This window comes from Canis lupus, chromosome 16 (genome assembly GCF_048164855.1).
Source record: "Canis lupus baileyi chromosome 16, mCanLup2.hap1, whole genome shotgun sequence".
In the NCBI taxonomy this organism is placed as follows: domain Eukaryota; kingdom Metazoa; phylum Chordata; class Mammalia; order Carnivora; family Canidae; genus Canis; species Canis lupus.
This window is the reverse complement of record NC_132853.1, coordinates 46,975,575-46,998,267: the sequence shown is the minus strand read 5'-3', so window position 1 is coordinate 46,998,267 and position 22,693 is coordinate 46,975,575. Positions and strand designations below refer to the sequence as shown.

At 48.1% G+C, this 22,693-nt stretch overlaps 1 protein-coding gene across 2 annotated transcripts in view; it reads right to left on the bottom strand.

The window, feature by feature from the left end:
- PRKCA (protein kinase C alpha) overlaps window positions 1-22,693 on the bottom strand; it is a 395,469-nt gene that overhangs the window by 27,185 nt on the left and 345,591 nt on the right. For both annotated transcript variants that reach the window (XM_072781076.1, XM_072781077.1), the window contains 2 exons: window positions 22,033-22,171; window positions 2,425-2,505 (listed from right to left, as the gene is read on the bottom strand). In XM_072781076.1, the coding sequence (XP_072637177.1) occupies window positions 2,425-2,505; window positions 22,033-22,171 (220 nt within the window). The remainder of the gene's footprint in view (window positions 1-2,424; window positions 2,506-22,032; window positions 22,172-22,693) is intronic.

Below are 22,693 nucleotides of genomic sequence, written 5' to 3'. Positions count from 1 at the left end.
GGGGCCCGGGTTCTGAAGCCCTAGTATCCTACTGCCCAATGAAGAGTCAGCTCATTCCATCTCTTGGAAAGCTCGCTTGGAAACAGATTCTATTTCCACCCAGCTTCTTCTGTTGACATATGCAAATGTGACTCAGTGAAAAGAGGATTTGTTTCTGGACTCTAGAGTCAGGACATGCAAGTGGGATCGAGAAGGGGAAACTCAGTTTTCTGTGCCTTCATGAATAGCATGGCTCCCAGGGGGCCGATAATTCAGTCAAATTTTATTGTCAAAATTCTAAAGAGGGGAAATTGACTCAAGTGGCAGGCAACACTCTTGTCTCACTGATGACTGTTCTGGATAACCTGCTTTTCTGTGCTTACAAACAGGGGTATTTGGCCTGAGATGAATAATTTATTGGGGTTAAAAACCTAAATTAATAATCACAAACCATTTTACTATGAATCGAGTTTGACATCACTTCTCAATTAATGACCGGATGTAGTCTAGTGCCCCACATCTTTTAATACCTAAAGAGACTACTTTAGTATTTAAAAGATGTAAGACAATGAAAGAGACATAAGGAGAGCTCACCAATGGTCTACCATCCCAGAGGGAAACCCGATGGTCTGTGATGACTTCCATGCTCACAAGATGTGGGGCTCCCCCCAACCTCTCTGACCTCAGGCCTCTCACTCCCTCTCTAACCTACTCTGCTCTGGCCAGATTGGTGGCTTCCCATCCCTTTCTTAAACATGGCCATATACTGCCACCCCAGGGCCTTTGCACTTGCTCTTTCCATTGCCCGGAATGCTTTTACTCCACATATGCACATGGCATTCTCTCACTTTTTTCTGGTCTTCCCTTTAGCTCTACATGAAGCCCTCTCTAGCCATCCTTGCTACAAATTCAACCCTCCTCCAGCACTACATTTTCTTTCCTGCTTTATTATTTTTCTCTTAGCTTATCACTATTATATATTTTCTATATTTAACTCACCTGTGGTTTCTCTCTCTCTAGCTTATAGGCCTCATGAAGGTAAGGGTTTCTGTCTATTTTGTTGACAGTGATCACTGTGGACATAGTAAGCCTTCAACAAATATATACTGAATGATAAATGAAGGAGTCAATGGATGTTACATGTCACAAAGGTTGACTTTCTCCCTCGGCCCCCACCCCCAAGAACAAAGATTCAAAGATCTTCTCAGGGGTAGTTTGGCAGCTCAACATGGGCATTTTTTTCCACTTTCTCTAGCTAAAGCTTTTGGCTATGGAGGATCCAACTCCTTGACACCAGTACTCGACTGCTGGGAATGATAAAAAGCTGCCCACAACAGAGTGGTGGTTAGGTAAAGAGAGAGAGGTCTGGTGCTCACCCAACCTGCTTCCCCTTCCGGAGCTCACAGGTACACTGTACTTCCATCCCCACCCCCTGCACACACAGCTCCCCGGCCCTTTGCATCTCCCTGGGGCCACGTGGCCAGTGGGCTGCAGGAAGGAGTGATCTATGCCATATCTAGGCCTGGCCCTAAGACATCCTGTGAAACTTCCCTTCTGCTCTCTCTTCATTGGCCAGTTGAATAAAGAGGGTTTACTAAAGGAATCTGAGGCCCTAAAAGATTGTAGGGACAACAGATGCAAGAAACTTGCCCCTTAATGACCATGTGGATCAGTACTCCCTGCCCCCCCTTGCCCCTACCCAGGGCTGTGCCATGAATGTAAAATAAACCCATGTGTTGTGTGTTAAACTGCACTGAGGTTTTGGGGTTGCTTGTTAAAGCAGCTAGTGTGATTTGCCCCAGTGCTACAGATACAAAGGCCATGTATTAAAAAAAGGGGGGCAGTTTAAGCATAATTCCTCTAATTATCTGATGCATACTGCATTCCTAAGAGAAATTTGTCTTTTTATAACTGGAGGTTCAGCCTCCTTGGACTTTTGTGAAAACTGCAGTGAACTGCCAAGGGCGAGATGAGGAGAGACGGGGAGAAGCTATTAAAACACCTCTTCAAGTTTCACCGTCTTCTTCCTTTGATAATCATACCACTTATACACACGGGTAATCTGGAGTAGCTGGGGTAATCTGTGCAGACAAGCTTGCAGAGAGCCATAACCCGGCCCCAGTTTTGAGACACTGAAAACCTACAGAGGCCACTGTCGGCCTCAACATGTGGGGGCTCTTGTGTATAATACAAAAGCTACATTGTTGATGCTCCAGGTTACAGCTCTCAGTTTGGGGTTTTTATGACCAGAGATAATTGCTGTGCCTATTGAATATAATAATATCCTTTTTTTTGGGGGGGGAGGGGGAATTACTCCCTCTTTCACCTGGGTCAGGGAAGTGGGACCAGCATCAGCTGCCGGGTCCCACTACCCTAGCCCGAACAGAGCCGAAGCATTCACATTATCCGGCAATAAACAAGTATGAAAACAAAGTGACACATTACCTGTCCGGCTAGCATTTCATATAATAGGACGCCATAGGCCCACCAGTCCACGGATTTTCCATACGGCTGATAAGCGATTATCTGTGTGAAAACACATACGGCAGTTACATTGAGCGGTAAATCAAAAAGACTGTGTTAGAACAGGTAAGTCAAGCGTGTATGCCTTTCTGCACAGCAGGAGAGGGTCCTGCAAATCACACCCACTGGGAACTACCTCCTTGTGACTCGCTGCCTAAAACCTGCTTGGGAACTGCTCCTCTGAATCCACCTGGAGATGCCACAGTGCTGTCTGAAGCTAGATTTAATTATCCTCCCTGGAGAAAAATATTGGGACAGTGGGGTGGATTTAATTTTCGGAAAAAGCCAGAGGTCATTCAGACTGAAGGTCTGATAAATAAGATAATCAAACTACGTAATAGGATTTTGCTAAAAGTAACAAAGATGATGGTGGTGATAACGCATCTGCTGAAGTTTCAAGACATTCTGAAAGAGACATAAAATAATCAAATGTCACATTTGAACCTTGTCTGAATCTTGACTCAAACCCAGCCAACTGTAAAAAAAAGAAATCAGGAACACTACAGTGTGGTCTTGATATTAGATAATATTAAGAGATTACCATTAATTTTGTGAGGTGGTAAAATGGTACGGTGACGAGTTTAAAAGCGTCCCTTTTCAGTTAGAGGTGAGCATATTTATGAGTGAAATGCATGAGAGATGAAGTATTTATGGCTGAACTGACATGACATCTTAGATTTGTCTTAAATACTTCAGCAAACTAGGAAGGGATTGGAACAGATGAAATGAGTTGGCAAAATGCAGGGAACTGGTGAAGCTGGATGACGGCCCACGGAGACCCGACCCCGACTGCTTCCCTCTACCTTTGCGGCTCTCAGAAGTACTAGAATAATTCTATGACCTGCCTTTGTGGAAGAGATTGATGCTGATTTGAATTTCTAAGCATGACATGGGTTATTAAAACCCCGGGGTTGTGGTCTAAAACACACAATCCCCCGACCCATGGATCATGCCCCAGGATTCGAGGCCAAGACATCTGAACAGGTGCTCAGCATGACCATTCTACCATTTTGCACACACATGTGACTTTGCAATGTTCTAGGTTATTTTTTTAATGGCCCACGATGTCTAATGGAATGTCCTGGCACATAGACAAACTTTCTGCTTGTCTCTTTCTCTCCATTTCTTTAATGTATTACTAAGATTTTTCCTTGCAGGATGAGAAATCCAAGCTCCTGTGGCTTGCCTCAACGTGGGTGGAAATAAGGGGGTACATGTTTAGATCTGGGCAGCTTTATAGCTCATTTTCTTTCTTTTTAAAAGATTTTATTTATTTATTTATTTATTTATTTATTTATTTGGGAGGAGGGGCAGAGGGAGAGAGGAAGAGAAAGAGAGCAGACTCTCTGCTGAGCAGGGAGCCTGATGCAGGGGCTCAATCTGAGGACCCAGAGATCATGACCTGAGCTGAAGGCAGATGCTTAACCAACTGAGCCACTTAGGCATCCCACAGCTCATTTTCTTGACAAGGAAATGACAAGCAAAAGAAGCTGCAAGGAGGCCTTCATTTCTTTTTAAAACTACATTTGTTCTTTTTTGAAAACTTGGAAAATGCACATATCCACAGAACAAAAAAACCCTACCAAAATGAGTCTCTCTGCGGTTACCTGATGACGTGTGATGAGGCTTGCCATTCTGGTTCCAAGACAGGAAATGACTGGATCAAAGCCTGTCTGGACCAAGTAGAACAACAGAAATTCTCTTTGGGAGAGTAAGGAAGTACACTTGTTAAGCATCCACTATATATCAGAATGTGCTCTAAGCACATTCAGTAGAATCCCGTGGGGCAGAAATAAGCATTCTTCCCATTTTATAGGTGAGAAAGCTAGCTGACAGAGCAAGAAGTTTAAGAGACCGGTCCAGAACCAATCAGTTCATAAGGAGTGCTCAGGATACTGACATTTTTGTTTTAAAAATACAGTTTATAGCTTTCAAACATGTGCACTCATACTGAGATTAATAAAATATTAATCAAAGGGCTTTGAGGATTAAAGAGGTTTAAAATCATCATTTCAGTTGTAGCTGTATTTCAAAAGCACTTGAACAAAATTTGTTCCTGTAACTATATTAAAACCTGTCCTGGCAATCTATTTTCATTAATCAGTGTTTTTGTTACTCTGTTTTTAATGCAGGCGGAGCTGGGGCACAGTGCTGCTGTGGGAATTATCAGGCTGGGGCATGGAGGGGGAAGAAGGAGTGTGGTCATGCTGTATTTCATATCTTATATTCTTATAAATACCCGAGTACTCTTTACAATCATACTCCTCTACTTGGGTGGTAGAAAATGCCACCTGAGTTTGGAAAGCTGTCCAAGGTCAAGGGTATAGAAACCCTGTCTCTGATAAGAACGATTCACAAATCCTAAAAGCCATGGCCACCTGAAGACTTTTTTTCTTCTTGATTCTTTTATCAATTTTGGTCCAACTTGATTTTTATTTTCTATTTGCACAGCACAGTATTAAACTCCCATGCCTCCCGCTGATAACACCCTCTCCTTCCTCCAAGGCTTCCAAAGCAGAATGCCAAGTGCCAATGGCTCCTTTTTCTTGGCGGTAGCATTTGGCAATCCGTAGAGCCGGCCAGCTCAGCTATTGGGCTGAGATGACAAAGTCACGCTGAACACTGCAGTGCTTTCAATTGTAATAACAGGATGGGATTTGGAATTTAGCTGGAGCCTTTCGTCTTGGAGAATCTCACAATGTATCTCCCCTGGCTTGTGCGCTAGATAGAACAGGAACATCAGAAGATCTAAGTTACAAGGTATATGGCTGCAACCTCACCACTGCAAATTCAGTTTTAGAGGCAAGCATGCTTTCCCCTCAATGATAAGCTGCTGTCAAGAAATACCACCAATATCCACAAATCTCACTATAAAAGGGAAACTGTGTTAGAGAGCCCCATTCGAAGATAAATATTTAGATACACATGACTTAGGATGTTGGTTACGCTGTGCCTTGTGAGCTGTCTACACCTGCGCTGTGCAGTACAACAGCAGCCACTAGCCACATGTGGCTACTGAGCATGGGAAAAGCAGCCAGTACAAGCTGAGGTGTGCTAGAGGTGGGACATACACATCAGATTCTGAAGACTTAGTACCCAAACCGCAAAATATCTCATTCATATTTTGGATATATTGGGTTAAATAAAATATATTAAGCTTAATTTCACTGGTTTCTTTTTCAACTCTTAAAAAGTGTGGTTGTTAGGGGACACCTGACTGACTCAGTCAGTACAGCATGTGACTCCTGATCCTGAGGTTGTGAGTTCGAGCCCCACGTACAGGGTAGAGATTAAATAAACAAACAAATAAATAAATAATAAATATTCAGGAAAAAACCTCCCACACATATGCAAAATGTAGCTGCTAAATGCAATTTGGCCTGCACTTTGTTTCTACTGGATGGTGCTGGTCTATACCCCCTCATGGGCTCCTACAATGCACGCTGGTTCCTGGGCTCTTTTTGGCCTAGGGAGCCAACTTTGGGGTGAGAGCCAGGCTCAGAGGTCACAGACTGGATGGTGAGGCTCTCTTGCTTTTGTCCCCACTGGGGACAGGAGCAGGTGTCTCTGGGACTTGTGGGCCAACGGGGGCTTGCAGCCAAGACCAGGGGGACTGCATGGCAATTTGGTTTCCCACAGCAGAGAGCCTCACAAAGGGGAGGCTGACTTGGCAAGGATGTCTCCGTTGGCAGCTCTCCCTGCAGCACATGGGAGGCTGAACTTTAGCTTCAAAGACAGACCCCCAGCAGAGCCACTGTCATTCAGCCTTACTGCTATTTGTCATTATGATCATTATTATTATGCTCACATGAGCCAACTGCTTAGGGGGAGATGTCAGGATGTTTCAAATGGCTGTCTGTCTTGTAAAAGTAAGATATGAATGAGCTTTCTCCCAGCCTGGGCACAGCACCAGGGATAAAAGGGGAAGGGGGCAGCTTCTCATCTCCTACCAGGCCAGCGGCCACGGTGGCTGGAAAATTGCTCTGAAGCCACCCACCTTCCCACCCTCTGCCAGGGCTCCATAGTCAAAGGCCTCCCAAAGGGGATAGGGCTTCAAAAGCTTTTTTTGGGGGTAATGGTGTACAGTTTCTAGATGCTACTGGCAATAGTAACAATGACTATAAGCAACGTCACCATCACAACACTCACTATGTGCCAGGCCCCTTAGCTCTGTTAGCTCACTTGGCCCTCGTGAGACTTTTATGCGGTAGGAGCATCCCATTTCAAAGATGAGGAAATGAGACGCAGAGAGGGTAAGTAGCTTGCTTAAGGTCACACAGCAAGTAAGTAGCAGCACTGGGATTTGAACTCTGGTTCTCTGGACAGCTATGGGGCAGGGGGAACTGGCCCCAAAAGGGGTTCAAATGCTGAACAGGATCGAAGCTGCCAAGATGACCACTTCACTCACGAACTCTGGCTCTGGACGCTTTGTCATAAAGGACCCATGGGAAGGCAACGTGTGTGTAAGGAGACTCACTCTCCCATTCCTGGCTGTACCTTAACTGGACTCCACTCTTCATTCTCACGTTAGGTTTACTCGCCAAACCCCAGAACCCACCGTAACAGACGGCCTGACTGCAGAAGGCTCTTCCCAGGCTTCTGTTACACATTCACACTGGCCTTTATGCATAAAACATGCTTGACTCCTTTTACTGTCTCAGGGAAACAAAAATATCTCTTCCTTTGATCAAAAATAAAACTATTTTACTTCAATGAAAAAAATGATGGCCATTTTGAAAAATATCCTAAGTTCCCCAGGATAGAATGTGGGACATATAAGGCCTTCTTTATGTGCCTGGTGGAAAACACACACGTGTCAAAACAGTACCATTTGGGGGAAAAAAACAAAAAAGATAAGGTGGAGTGTCCTCTAGGTGTTCTGTCCTGACAGCTGGGACTGTGAGCTCGAGAACCAACTCGTCTGCTCCCTCCCTCCAGGCCCAACAGACCCTGGCCACTCAGCTCCTGGGACTTTGCCCCATCAGGCCGAGGCTGCTTTGCTTGTCTGCCCCACTTCACCCCAGACTCTTCCCCAGCAGGGCTGGGCCACCCTCCTGTGCACCCAGCACTGGAACCCTGGCTGGCAGCTAGCATGGCAAAACGAACAGGAGTGGATCTAACCCAAGCCCGAACTCTGGGCACCACTCATCCCTGAAGTGTGACATCAAAAGGGCCTATAGGATTGCTGGACGGCCAAGGCTGGAGAGAGCCTTATAGATAGATGCTTTATAAAGTGTCTTCAGGATTCTGGAAAGGCAGCTAAGGTTCAGAGTAGCTAAGTGGCTTGCTCAAAGATCACTGGGCTGGGTAAGTGTCAAGGTCTCCTGACTGCATCCCCTTCCAGCAGCCCCGGCTTAGACCAGAGTTTGAGAAGCAGGAAAGCTTTGTGGTGGGTAAGGGTGAAGCACCTCCATCTCTCCGCCAAGAGGTTTCCCAAACACGTTTTGGGTGGTACATCCAAGCCCAGGACACCAGTGGCCACCATGTGGCAAGCACATTGTGACGTGAATGTTCTGAACCTGACTTCTGGAGACCAGCACTCACTGCCACATGGGAGCTGTGTGACCTTGAGCAAACTGCTTAGCCTCCCTGAGTTTCTGTTTCCCTAGCTGTGATATTGGAATTCCAGCATCCTCCTGGTCGGAACGTGGCAGGGGATAAAATGGTATTTTGCAAAATAAAATGTGCTTATTGCGGATGAGTTGGATTATGATATGACTCCATGCTGCCTAACATCGGAAGTAAGGACTGGCTCCCAGGCCTGGCTGGCAGGTGGAAATGAATCAAGGCAGTAAAGTATACCTGGCTCACAGGAGGACAAAGGAAACGTCCTGCTATGAGAGATTATATGCACAATATGTATTAAATACCCTGCAACGATTGCTGACACTTAGCAATTCTCATCACCACTGAACTTTCCATTCATTCTTTCAGCAAATATTAGCTTCCTATGTGCTGGACACTGCTAGGCAGGGGGTACATAAATGGATAAAATAGACGTTAAAATCCCGCTCTCAGGCAATTAAATTAATTTTTACCAGAGCAGCAAAACTTTAGGCTTCTCCTTTTTCATTCACATCCCCTCCCCACTTCCCTCCTTCCCTCCCCCCCCCCCGCCCCCACTGTTTATGGCTAATTGTACATTTCTTTGGTCTGGGTACTCTGCTAGGCCCAGGGACTGTGACTCTAACTAGGGAGACAGGAAAACGGATAAATAAAACTAAAACGTAATGCCTTACAGCAGGGATCTTTGTACACCACATGAGAAATATCTGCAATATTTGAAATCGTTGGACAAAAGTCATGATGTAAGTGTAAAGAAAATTGCTACAAGATGAAAATGGAGAGTCTGGAGTCCAAAGTATAATATTTTCTATTCAGACAAAAATTGTGGCTCTATCTAGGATTGGAGAACAGGAAATGATTTCTCTAATGGCAATAAAAGTGCTTTACAATCTACTCATAGTACCCACCTCTTCTACCCTCCTGGTTGTTCACTTTATGAGAACAGAAAGCCAACAGCAGGACCACCTCAGTCCTGCTCCCCCAAAAGGTCAGAAGGCAAATAATTGGTACAGAAGTGGTTTGTAATGATTAATACTGGCTTTACAGACAAAAAGGGAAAAAAGGAAGGAAGGAAGGAAAGAGGGAGGGAGAAGCAAAGCTCAGAGCCTGGTAATTACAGACCCCCTTCCCAGTTCTATCCCAGACTTTCGTGCAGCAGAGAAAGGCCAGAGGCTATATACACACACACACACACACACACACACACACACACATACACACACAGATATATATATATTTAGAGAGAGAGCAAGTAAGCGAGTGTGAGGGTGGGGAGAAAGAGACAGAGAGAATCTCAAGCAGGCTCCACGTAAGTAGGGCTCAATCTCACGACCCTGAGATCATGACCTGAGCTGAAATCAAGAGTTGGATGCTTAATGGACTGAGCCACCCAGGTGCCTCTATATGATTTTTAATACATTTTTATTTTTATTTTTATTTTTTTTAATGATAGGCACACAGTGAGAGAGAGAGAGAGAGAGAGAGAGAGAGAGAGGCAGAGGGAGAAGCAGGCTCCATGTACCGGGAGCCCGACGTGGGATGCGATCCCGGATCTCCAGGATCACGCCCTGGGCCAAAGGCAGGCGCCAAACCACTACGCCACCCAGGGATCCCTTTAATACATTTTTAAAAAGAGAACTTTCAGGTTCATGGCAAAACTGAATGGAATGTACGGAGTTCCCATACTCCTTGTCCCCTACGAGTACAATCTCCCCCACTATGGGACATCTCTCACCAGAGTGGTAGGTTTGTTACAACTGATAAACTACACTGCTGCCTCCTTATCATCCAGAGCTTATGTCACAGGGTTCACTCTTGCTGGTGTACCTTCTGTGGGTTTTTGAAAATGTACCGTGACACGCGTTGACCACTGTGGTATTGTACAGAATTTCACTGCCCCCAACATCCCCTGGTCTGCCCAGTTATCCCTCCTGGTTATCCCTCCCTCTCCACTAACCCATGGCAACCACTAATCTTTTTTATGATCTCCATACATTCTGCTGTTTTCTAGGATGTGCTCTGGGCAGAATCACACAGCGTTGCTGCCTTTTCTGATTGGCTTCTCTCACTTAGCAATATGCACTTAGAGCTCCTCCAGGTCTTTTCATGGTTTGGCAGCTCATTTCTTTTTAATGTTGAATAGCATTCCATTTTGTGGCTGTATTACGGTTTATTTGGCCATTCACCTGCTGAAGGACACCTTGGTTGCTTCCAAGTTTGGGCAATTATGAATAAAGCTGCTCTACACATCCATGTGCAGGTTTTTTTAATGGACATAAGTTTTTGATTCATTTGGGCAAACGCTCAGGAGCTTGCTTGGCTGCTGGATCGTATGGTAAAGACTATGTTTAACTTTGTAAGAAACCGCCACACTGTGTTTGAAAGTGGCTGGGCGCATTCCGAGGGAGCCGCAAATCAAATTCTGAATGAAGTGCCCGCCTTTCCAGGCTGCAGAAAGCTGCCCCTGCCCCTGGCGTTTCTCTGACTCTGGGATGTGCGCTGTGGAGCAGTGGGACATGATCTTCCGTGACCCTCGGAGCAGGCATGATCACTGAGTCACATGTGGGCAAGTGTTCCCATTTCCAGTCCCTGTGATCCTGCCAAGGAAGAGCTAATCTCCGGCTTGGGCTAATTTCTTTCTAGCTCCTGGGTAACATGGGTCGGTCACGGAAGAAATCAGGGCGGTGACAATAAAATGGGGCTGGGGCAGTGGCCTCCTAATTTGACTTGGCTACCCAACCTCTTTAGCACGACTTTTATCATCCCTTGTTACGCTGAAGAAATCAAACACCTTTTTAGACACTCTCCTCCCACCCTTATGTTTCCAAGAACCTCCTCAACAGCAAGATACACTGTGATACTAACAGGAGCAGAGGTCAAATGTGAATCCAAGCTACCCCTCAGTAGCAGTCCTTGGCTGCATTGTGCAGGGCACCACTTCTGTTTACCACTGGGGAAGCCGAGGCACAAGCAAGCACCAGTGCAGTAATGCACAGTGGGAACGCAGCAGAGCCAGGACTCAACTTGGTGCCACCGTGTCAGTGGGAGCTGGCCAAGGACATCTGAGAGACTGCCTCTGACCTTGAGACCTTTCACTCCTCCTTCCTGTTCTGCTTGGTGAGAGAAATGATGATATTGATCGTGAATATATAAAATGTGTCTTGGTTTACAACATAATTTGCCTAGCCTAAATGTAGGACTCCATATGGGTTTAGGACGAGTCCATCTCTAACATTTGGAGCGGGGGGGGGAGGGGGGGGCAGAGGGCATTGGAACAACAGAGACCGGCCCAAATACCAGATGTCTAAATACACATTATAGATCAAGCTAGTGAACTGTTAAACGTTCTCTCCTACTACCTTAACCTTCCCATACAAGTCAGCTCATGTGGCCAGAACAGAATTCCACAGACTGAGTGGCTTAAACCATATCCAATCTTGTTCCCATAGGCCCAGAGGCTAGAAGTCCAAGAGCAAGGCACCTGTCAGCAGGGCTGGTTTCTGACCAGGACTCTCTTCTTGGCTACAGCCAGGCTCCTTCTCCATGGGTCTGACCCAGGCTTTTCTCCGTGAGGGTGCACTCCTGGTGTCTCTTGGTCTATAGGACACCCTTCTTTTCAGATCAGGGCCCCACTCCAATGACTTCATTTAATCCTATAATAACTTCCTTAAAGGCTTTATATCACTACATGCATTCATTAGGTTGGGGGTGGTTAGGGAGCAACATGAATTTGATGGGGACATAAGTCAGTCTGTAATACCGCTCAACAACCTGGAGGGGCATGTTGACTGTAGAGTTCCTAGACTCCCTACATTCCACTCCAGTATTGGGAGACTTGGCACTTTCCACTTTTCTTCTTAATCCTTTATCATACCTATGAAGAAGACCCTTTGTGCCCCGGCCTGACCGTCCAAGCTCTGCCCTACTATGCCCTGCGAACAGCCACCACCACTGCCCCCTCCATTGGATACAGGAGTCAGGGTGGTGTCCCTAGCAAGAATGGATCTTAGGGAGAGGCCAATGTAGGTCATGGAAGGAAATTCTCAGGCCCCGGGGACTTTGTTGCTCTCACCCTATAAGGCTGTGAGCTAAGGCTGGCAGAGGGCCAGGAGAGAACCCTCTAAAGTTGGGAGCAGGATACTACAACCTGCAGGCCAAATCCAACCTGTCTCCTATTTGTGTTCGACCTGCTTGTGAGCAAATAAATATAAAATGAAAAAAATGTAAAAAAGACTATCAGCCTTTTGGCAAAAACAGTTGCTTGATTTTGTCCTTGGTTAAAATCTAAAATTTAAATTAGCTCAACCCTTAAATATTTACTCTCTAGCCCTTAGCAGAAGGAGTCTGCTGATCCCAGGTCTAAAACACAGGGCAGGATCCCCTCTTGTCTGGGTCCTCGGCACCTTTGAGATTTGCCCTTTTTGGGGTGCCGTGTTGAGGAGCCATCCACTGACCAACATAGAGTTCCCAAACCAGCTGCCTCTGAAACTGGCCTCAGGGGCCCCTCGGCACCTTTGAGATTTGCCCTTTTTGGGGTGCCGTGTTGAGGAGCCATCCACTGACCAACATAGAGTTCCCAAACCAGCTGCCTCTGAAACTGGCCTCAGGGGCCCCTCCCATCCTGTGTGCCCTCCTTTGGGGTGACTAGGCCACTCTTCCCACCACTATATAGCATTTCTATCACCTCCCTTAGAATCTGGGCTGGCTCTGGGACTTGCTTTGACCTACAGAATGTGGTAGAAGGGACCCAGTTAAACTCCAGGTGAAGCTGAAGGGGACTTATGGCTTCCGTGTTTGCCCTCTTGGGAGGCAGCCACTGTGCTGAGAAGCTGCATAAACCACTGAGTGGTGAAAGACCCCATGGAAAGACAGACCACACAGAGGAGAACCCCTGGGGCCTTGGCCAACAGCCAACCGCCCAAGGCCATCTTGGATGCTGCAGCACAGCAGAGCCATGGCAGCCAGTGCCAAGCCCTGCCGAGTCCTGCCCCACGGAATCGTAGCATTAACACGGGTATTGTTTTAACCCATTAAGTGTGGGGGCAGTTTCAGAGCAACACATAACTGAAGCAAGTGACAAACAGGTACGGAGTGCCTCCTCGGAGGCAGCCAGGGCAAAACTCACCTCATCCTCAAAGCCATGCTTTGAGGTGGTACTGTGACTACCCCCATTTAATGGATGTCACCCCAGGCTCCTAAAGGAACAGAACTACAGCCAGAGTTCACTACGCAATGATGAAGAAAAAGCTAGTGGAAATCAAATAGGAAGCTTCCCTCAGGGGTGGACATTAAGCACACATGAGGTCAACAGAGAGGGAGATGGGATCCACACAGAATCATGTGATGCACCGTCATCTGCCCACTAGTCCCCCTTCTAGTGGTTCTCGGACTCAGTCACTGCACCCTGGTCACTGGTCACTCTCAGGCTGGTGGGTGTGGGTGGTTGGTTCCGGGGAAGCAGACAAGATCCACAGCACGGCGCCCACGTGGGATCCTCCTCAGCTCAGGCCCCTTCTGCCAAACAGGGAGCCATTCCAAACGTCCACTGTGCATGTGAACAAAATGACTACGTATGTGCAGTGAAGGCATGACCTAGGGGTTAGGAACAGAGCTTGTGCCCGTGGGAGTTTTATTAGCTGGAATACAAGATTTTCCAGAACTGGGAGCTCTTGTAGCCTGGTGGTCTTTCCAGATGTGTTTGGTAGCAGGACAGTAAGTGATAGCCTGAGCAGGGGGTCCTGGCTGCTGATGACATGAGGGCAGCAGACCCATACTTTGGGGCTTAGGGGCCCTGTCCTGCCGCTTGCTGTAAGCCTTGGACAGGTCCCCTGTCTTCTCCATGGCTCCTCTGCCTTTGTCTATAGACCTGGGATAACGCCACCCACCTCAGAGGACTACTGTGAGGTTTCAACGAGATGACAGATACAGGCACGTAGTACCTGCTAGGAAAAGACCAAGTGCTGGTCATCGCTCTCAAGATATACTCCCCAGTAAAAGGTGAAGTAAGGTTCCTGAAATCTGACCCATTTTTACAGGATTTAAACAAATCCCCGAACATAAGGCCAAGTGTAGCCACAGCACGCCAGGAGGAAATGTTCAGTGTTCGCGGGGCTCTGCAAACCAGGGATGGTGGCAGGAGGGGGCTCGGTGGCAGATAGGGGGTGAGGCGCTCTTGGGGTATACCCGAGTGACATCTGCTGTCCCCCCTTCTCCTTGGGATAGCAGCCACTGCAGCGAGATGTGGACCGGCTGTGGGTTCAAAGCCCATATCTGCCCTGAACTGGGGCTGTGAGAAAAAGGACCAATCTCTGCACCCTGGGTGTGTCATCTGGAACCCAGAGCCCCCGACGCCAGCTCCGCAGCGCTGACCCAATGATTAACCCACCCACAGGGGGCTGGTTAGCTCCGGAGAACGGGCTGGAGGGAAGTCAGGAAGCAGGACGGGCTCCCAGGTGCCGCACTGGCCACAGCGTCCTGGGCGGGGGGGGGGGGGGGGGGGGATGCTCCAGAGAACAGGGCGACGCTGATAAAACCCAAGGCCCAGCGAACTAAGAGCTGGGGCCGATCATGACACGGAGGAGTAACGTGACCAGCGGAATTCCTAGAAAAGATCTGGGAGAAGCCAAGGGGAAGTGGGGCCTTGGCTCTTTAAACATTTCTAGCAGGAAAGGCAGCGGCTTCATTTTCTCTTGCAAAGCCAGAGGCATGGGACCGGGACCCCACACAGAGGGACGGGCCTCTGAAAGGAAGCGAGCCACCTTCGGCTTACGCTCTTCTCTAATCAAGTGCTCTCCGCTCGGCAGGCGCCGGCTGGTGGGGGGCCGGGGGGACCCAGAGGTGCTGATCCCGAGGAGCCCCGGCAGGTGCCGACTGGCCGCTCCCCGCCCGTCTTCCCCTTCCTCTCAGTTGCGCGAGGGCTAATTTACTGCCTGGCTGCCTGCGCCTCGTCCATTCTTTTCTCATTTAACTTTCGGATCCTCTTTTATTCTCCATCCTTCTCTACAACCAGAGGCCAGGAAACGTCTCCGGGGGTGTCAATATTCCGGCACTTTGGGCTGTAGGTGGGGGGGAACCCAGGTTGATGTCCCACAACTTCAGACACTCGGGTCCCCCAGCACGCCAGCTCCTGTGGGTCGGTGGCGTGAGGCAGGTGGCCGTCCCCTCGTGCCACTGGCCTCGCCCTGATGGCAGCCTTGGGGATCATCTGTCCCATCCCTGCCATGGAGTTCCTGACCTCTCGATTTCCGGCCTTCAGCTCTGCTCTGCTGCCAGCCCCCTCCCTCCACAGCCGCTCCACGAACGTGGCTCGCTGCACCTGTTCCTCCGGGGTCCCCTCCGCCCGCCCGGCTCTGCTCCAGCCCTGGGCTGGGGGCTCTGTGGTGGGCAGAAGACAAAGATTCTGTGTGGGGGGCCGAGGGGGCTAGATAAATACACCTGTGAGCTCAGGATGACATGCTCTTTCAGAGGGTGAGGAGCACCGTGGAAGGAGAGCAGGCGGGGGGGTCAGGAGTGGGTGGTGGTGGGGTTGGGGGTCTGTAGGTTTGAACAGGGTCACCAGGAAAAATGGCTTTCTGGAGGTGACACTGGAACTGAGGCGCAGGTAGGGGGCTCCACTGCCGGGGAAGGGTATCTCAGGTAGAGAGGAATGAGAAGAGCAAAAGCCCTGAGGATGGCAGGCTGACAAACTGGGGAGGTAAAGAAGCCAGTGCAGGGGGTCTGGACGGACAGGGGTGAGGGGTGGAGGGCGAGGCGAGAGATGAGGTTAGCGAGGGGAATTGGGGGGCAGACAGCAAAGGGTCTCAGGCCACTGTGAGGACCCCAGCTTCTCCAAGATGCCTAACTCAGAAGTGAACCCCCTCCGCAGCCCTTGCGGCAATGTCCTGCCCTCTGTCACTCCCCTCCCCTTCTCCTTCTCCCCTCCCCTTATGGCACCTCAATGCTCTTTAGGACCAGCTCCTCAGTTCCCCTATTCTGACAGACCCTCAGCGCCAACCTCCCCCCACCTCCGGCCTTGCTTACCTGCTCCTACTGCTTGCTCAGTCACTCCCAGGAGCCTGAGGCAGGGGTCTGGCCTCCCCCGATGGGCCCTGCCCAGAGCCCTATGCCCCTGCCGGGGAGCCCTGTGTCTGCTGGGGAGTCACTGTATGGCTGTGGGTCGCTGGCTGTCCCCACCAAGTGGAGCAGCACACCGCCCACCCACAGACCCTGCCCTGTCCTTCTGGGCCTGCCTGTGGAAAATGCAAGCCAGCCGGTGAGGATGGTTTCAGGTTCCCTCCTTCCTCCTGCTTCCCTATCCCGTTCCTCCTTGCCCGTGGTATCCCCTGTCTCTCCCTCTCTTTCCGGTATCTTCTCTTTCCCTCTCTCTGAGCATTTTCCCTTTGGCCTAGAAACACATTCAGGTTCTCCCAGCCTTACTGGTGCTTCCTTCATCCTGCTTCCCTAGGAGTGCCCGTCCACCTTCCCCCATCCATTTACCATCTGTTTCTTAAGACATGGTTCCTGCCTGGCTGCTGACGCTCACACTCAACTCCATGCCATGCAGCTTCTGCTGCATCGTTACCACATGCTCTTAGGGATGGCTGGTTCCCCGTGGCCAGATCCCCCCTCCCACCCCCAACACCTACCCGCAGCTCCTTGACCTCCACGGTTCTCGGCCATCTCTGAGTTCACGAGCACTCACCTTCCTTGATATCCAACATTCTATGGCTCCCTAGTTCTTCTACCTCTCTCGATACCCCTTGGTCTTCTCTTCTTCCTCCCATTCCTAAAATATGGCTCCCCCCAGATGTGACCCTTGGCCCCCTCCAGAAAAGGTCACAGCTCATGGCCCAGTAGTTCAATCTTACCAAGAATGTACACTTCCTCTTAATATATATTAGACCCAACTTTGAACTTTGGTGGTGGTAATAGGCAAGACTGGGCTTGGCTGGCCTTCCCATAGGAATGGAAGCCACTGGCCCCCTAGGATGGGTCTCCGGCTCTCTGAACCCATCCAGCTCCCCCCACCCACAGGAGTCTGCACATCTGCTTATGGTCAGCTGACTGTGGGGACAGCACATGTGCCCACAGACTGTTCCCTCAGCCGTGTTGCAGCGTGTTGTTCTACTATCTCATCCACATCTCTCAATCTATGTCTCTCCTGGGTGGCAGCAGCCTATTTCAAACTGCTCCCAGTCCCGGGCCTCCTCACAGGTCCCTGCTGGGCTCTGTTCTCATGTCAGGCCTGCCAGGCACTTAGTAGGTGCTCTGACTACCTGGCTGATTGCTACCATGTGTGGGAGAGGGACTTGGGTGTTAGTGGTTCGCCCGGGGATTTTAAGTGGTGTGCGCAGTAGTACCAGTGGGAATACAGTCCCGAGTCATTGACTGTGGTATTGATGCTTGTGACTCAGGTCCCAGATACAGTGGAGATGGATGAGTATCCATCTTCTCCTAAAAGATGTCACACATGCTGTATAACATCTCAGCACCCACTGTGAACTGCTTGTTTGCTTAGGGAGTGTTCTCTTCCCTCTGAAGATGGGGCAATAGGTGCCAAGAATACATGTATTTGCTCTAGGGTTAGAATATCTCAGGCCCAAATCCCACCTCTACCTGTTACCAGCTGTGTGACCGTGGGTGAGTCACTCAACCTCTGCTCATGTATAAAATGTGACAAACCAGATGTGCCCCGGGGGCTTTGTGCAGGGGCAGTCTCTCCATCATGGGTCCTATCCTTTGGTGTGGTCTGACATGCTCCCTGCCATAGCAAGGATTCTTTGTGGCACATTTTCAAACGACTTTGCTCCCACCGCAGCAGGAGGTACTCAGAGGTGCACCAGCCAGGAGTAAACCCATCCCCTGCTGCTGTTCTTCTTCTCCCGGGAAAAAGTGGGCAATGCAAATATTCAGACCCTGATTCTTAGCTGCCAGGAGGTGGACTCCACATGCCCCAAATCACGTTCTGTTGGGGGATTAAACTCAGATGAAGCTTCTGTTTGTCCCTCCCAGGGACTTACACCGACCGCTAAGAATTCTTTCTATGTCAAAGCAAAGAGGACCTGTAAGGTCAGATCCAGGACTTCTCTTCTGATTAGTGTCCCCCTTGTGGGTATCCAACTCAACTCCAAAAGTCCCATCTGTTAAGTGACATTTTCTGCTTTAGCTCATCTTCACTGATTAAGGAGATGCCACAATATTAATCCATTTCAAGGGGTTTAAACAAACAGCCATAAATATTTAAGTCTCTGCTTTGCCTATTAAGGAAAATGCCAGCTAGGATAATTATTTTTGCCTCTGCCTGACAGAAAGATTTACACAGAGGACAGGATTATATTAACCCCTGAGCAAATTTAGAAACTTTGAACCTAGATGGGCTTCCTCTTCACAGCAATTATTCCCATGGTCAAATATGCCATATTCCTGGATCCGTATGGGGAAATGCCAACAAAAGGTGAAACCACTTGAACTGAGATTATTGTTTCAGGTAAAACAATGTGAATTACTGATTGAGCTCCCAAAGTGGTGCAGCTTATTTTACAATGAAAGTCAACCAGAATCTAACAGGGATTTCGGTTTCTGTTTGCATGTCATGTCTTCCACACTGTAAACTATGTCAAGGGCAGGGCCCTGTTGTAGATGCTGTCCCAGTGGCACCCTGTTTGGCACACTAAGTGTACGGCACGTTCTCTGAACATGTGAGTCACTTAGGATCTGAGCAGGGGTTCTGTGCAGTGGGCAGTCCACGGGTCTGCAGGTGGCCTGGCAGTGAAGCCTGGTCCTGGCACTTCTCAGCAATGTGGCCTTAGACCATTACCTAACTGCTGTGGGCACCTCTTCTGAATCATGCTGTGGGGACTATTTGAGGGAGGGTTGTAGTAGAAGACTGCAAGAGGCCCACAATGCAATGTGGCAAATGGGTCAAGTGAATAATAACCATGGCAGGACCAACGTGCCTGGTGCCAGATGATCCTCCAAACTACATGCAGTAACTTCATGAAGGAGACATTATCATCCCCACTTTATAGGGGAAGAAACTGAGGCAAAGGATGTTTCAGTAACCCACCCAGGGGGTAGAAGCACAAATATGATGACTACAGTTCTAGAAAGTGCCCAGATGAGAAAGCCAATCTCAAAAGGTTATATACTGTATGACTCTGTCATATGCTATTCTTGAAATGACAAAGTTATAGGATGGAAAAGAGGTGAGTGGTTGGTTGGTGGGGGAGGGGAAGGATGGGGACAAGAGGGGTGATGGGGAGAGGTGGGTGTGACTATAAAAGGCCAGGAGGAGGGATGAACTATACTCTTTCTGGATTATGCTGTTGTAGAAGCAAGTCTACCCGTGTGTGATCAAGTTGCACACAAGTAAATAAACATACAAACCAGTACAAGTTAAAAAAAAAATGCCCCAAAGTTGCCAAGATACATTAGAAGTATGTTTCAGTGTCCTTAGAGGAAGGAGGTGGGAGTTTATCAAATATAGTTAGATGGGACACCATCTTGAGCGTGGTAGGATGTCCCCAGAGGTTTGTGCATTCTAGTCTGGGAATCTGTGTATATTGGTAATTTTATTTGGTAAAAGGCACTCTGCAGATGTGATTTATTTTTTTATTTTTTAATTTTTTAATTTTTATTTATTTATTTATTTATTTATTTATTTATTTATTTATTTATTTATTTATGATAGTCATACAGAGAGAGGGAGAGAGAGGCAGAGACACAGGCAGAGGGAGAAGCAGGCTCCACGCAGGGAGCCCGACGTGGGATTCGATCCTGAGTCTCCAGGATCGTGCCCTGGGCCAAAGGCAGGCGCCAAACTGCTGCGCCACCCAGGGATCCCTGCAGATGTGATTAAGGATTCTGGGACAAAGGGATGAGCCTGGGTTATATGGGTGGGGCCCCTGTAATCACGATGGTCCTATGAGAGGGAGGCTGTAAGGCTGGGGTCACCAAAGACGGAGATGGTAAGACGTGACACCATGGACTGTGGCCACGCAAAGGCTAGAAAGGGCAAGGCAGTGGGACTCCCCCAGAGCTTCTGGTGGGAGTGTAGCCCTGCCGACAACTTGTCTTTGACCCAGTGAAATGGATTTTGGACTTCTGAGCCCCAGAGCCATATGATAATAAATTTGTACTGTTTTAATCCACTAAGTGCATAGTGATTTGTTGTAGTGGCAACAGGAACCTGATACAGGTTAGGAGGGAAAAAAAGACAACAAATGTCAATTATTTGGAACATTTCATCTACGTGGAATGCCATCTCCCTGGTGATGTCAGATGGTTGAAGTGTTACTGAGCGCAGAAGGCTATTAGTTTGATCGCAGAGGCTGGGTCTTAATGGAGATGAAGTTCAAACCACCTTTATTCCTAAAAACACTGCCTTCCCTGTCACATTTTTATAGCATCTGGTGGGTGTTAAATGGAGCACGCACAGCTCATAATCACAGCCTGTTTAATACATGTTAGCCTGTAGAAGGTGTCAGAATAAATACTGCATCAGGAAGTTGTACTGGTACTGTATGATCACCTTATTCTTCCTGTTTGAGAAATAGGACTATTTAAGCTCCCATTATGCCTGGAGACAGTGATGTGTGAGTTCTTTGGAGGGCAAGCCCCATGAAGTTATGTATCAAGATAACATGTCACCTTTGGCTATGTCACTGAGAATTTAAGTTTCTAAGTAAGTGTTTGAAGTCTGTGTTTCCACACTGGGCATACGACAAACAAAACAAGGAAGCTCTTCATGCTGGAAAAAAGAAATTCAGCTTCCCTTTTGGAACTCTGGCTACCACAGAGGGTCTACTAGGTGCAAAAACACTTTATTTGGCATTTCTGTCCTCATAGGAATTCTACAAGGAGGCTATGCTTATCTCTAACTTGCCACTGCAGAAACAGGGAGGCAGAGGCCAAGTAACTTACTGAGTTCCCACAGCCTGTGAAGAATCGAACAACAGGTGAAAAAAACACCACAAAAAAAAAAAAAAAAAAAAACACCACACAAGCTGCCAACAGCTGACACGAGAGCTCTCCCGAAGAGGGAAGGTTGGGCTAACTTTGCATCTGTTACCTTCTACCATGATGGAACTCAGCTGGGAAGAAACCGTTTCTTCCACTGGGCTGTGTGTGAATGGGAAGTTGGCTACACAGTGATCCAGGGTTATAACCGACCTGGTCATTGGCATGTTGGAAGGTTCACAATAGGACGAAAATTACTCAGAATGTGTCACAACAAGGGCTCCTGGGGGTTCAGTCAGTTAGGTATCCACCTCTTGATTTTGGCTCAGGTCATGACCTCAGGGTCGTGGGATCGAGCCCCGCGTTGGGCTCTACGTGGAGTCTGCTTGAGAGTCTCTCTCTCTCTGCCTCTCCCCACTGCTTGCTCACTCACTCTCTCATATAAATATGATAAATATATCTCTCTCATATAAACTCTCTCATATAAATAAACAAAGCTTAAAAAAAAAAAAAGAATGTGTCATAACAAAGATTAAGCAGTATGGCCACTGCTGTAATCACACATCTTGGAACCACACTGTTTATAACCACACTGAAATGTTCTGTCTAGATTAAACACCATGACCCACTCAATGGGTGAGGTAGGGCACTAATCACTGTAATTTTACTATAAAGTCATCATTGGAATCACCTTTTGATCCAGTTTTCCCATGCGGAGCATTTTTACAACCAAGATCTCTACTTTCTCTGCCCGACAGTATAGCTTAAATTGTTTTGACCATGACTGTGTAAGAAACACATTCCACCATACAAGCAGCTTACACATAACAAAGTTCCGTGAAATAAGACATACCGTACTATGCAGTGAGCTCTCACACTTGTTTTCTATTTTGCTTTATTTAGCTTAGTTTAGCCCATTTTGTGGTCACGACTTAGTTATTCACTAATGATTCCATACCCCAATGAGGAGGTTGTATGTGTGATTTGAAAGGTCTGGTCTAGAAAACAAGGAGAATCGGGGGGCCCTACCTCCGGGGCAATGTAATCTGGAGTCCCGCAGAAGGTCCTGGTTGTGACTCCATCCATCATGTGTTCTTTGCACATCCCAAAATCAGCAATCTTGATATGCCCTTCCGAATCCAGCATGACATTGTCTAACTTCAGATCCCTGCAAGGAAGCAGGAGAGCATCAGAGTCCATCCCATGACATCACACAGTCTGCTCCAGAGCTAGTGAGACAGAAGGCTATGTGACTAGCTGCCATTGCAATGGTGTATTAACTATGAGTCCTGGGAGAGTGGGGACCAGGGATTACTGGGTTTTGTTTTTTTACATCTCCAGAGCCTACTGTAGTGCCTAGAATACAGTAGGTACTTAATAAATGCACACCGAATAAATGATTAAATGGTTGGACTAGCGATCACTGACCTTGGCTGAGCATGTGAATCACCAGATTCCAATTTAGCAGGCCTGGGCAGATCCCACTCATTTGATTTGCTATTGTCCCATACAGAGGGCCTGGCCTACAACCAGGTTTGCCCAATCACAGGTTCAGAACTACCTCATGGGCTCACGCACGTGTGGCTATTGCATTCTGCCCTAGTGCCATACGTCCTTGTACTCTTCGACGAATACTAGAAGACATTCTCCTTTTTTTGGCATCAGACTTGTGCTGTTGCTCACCACCTGA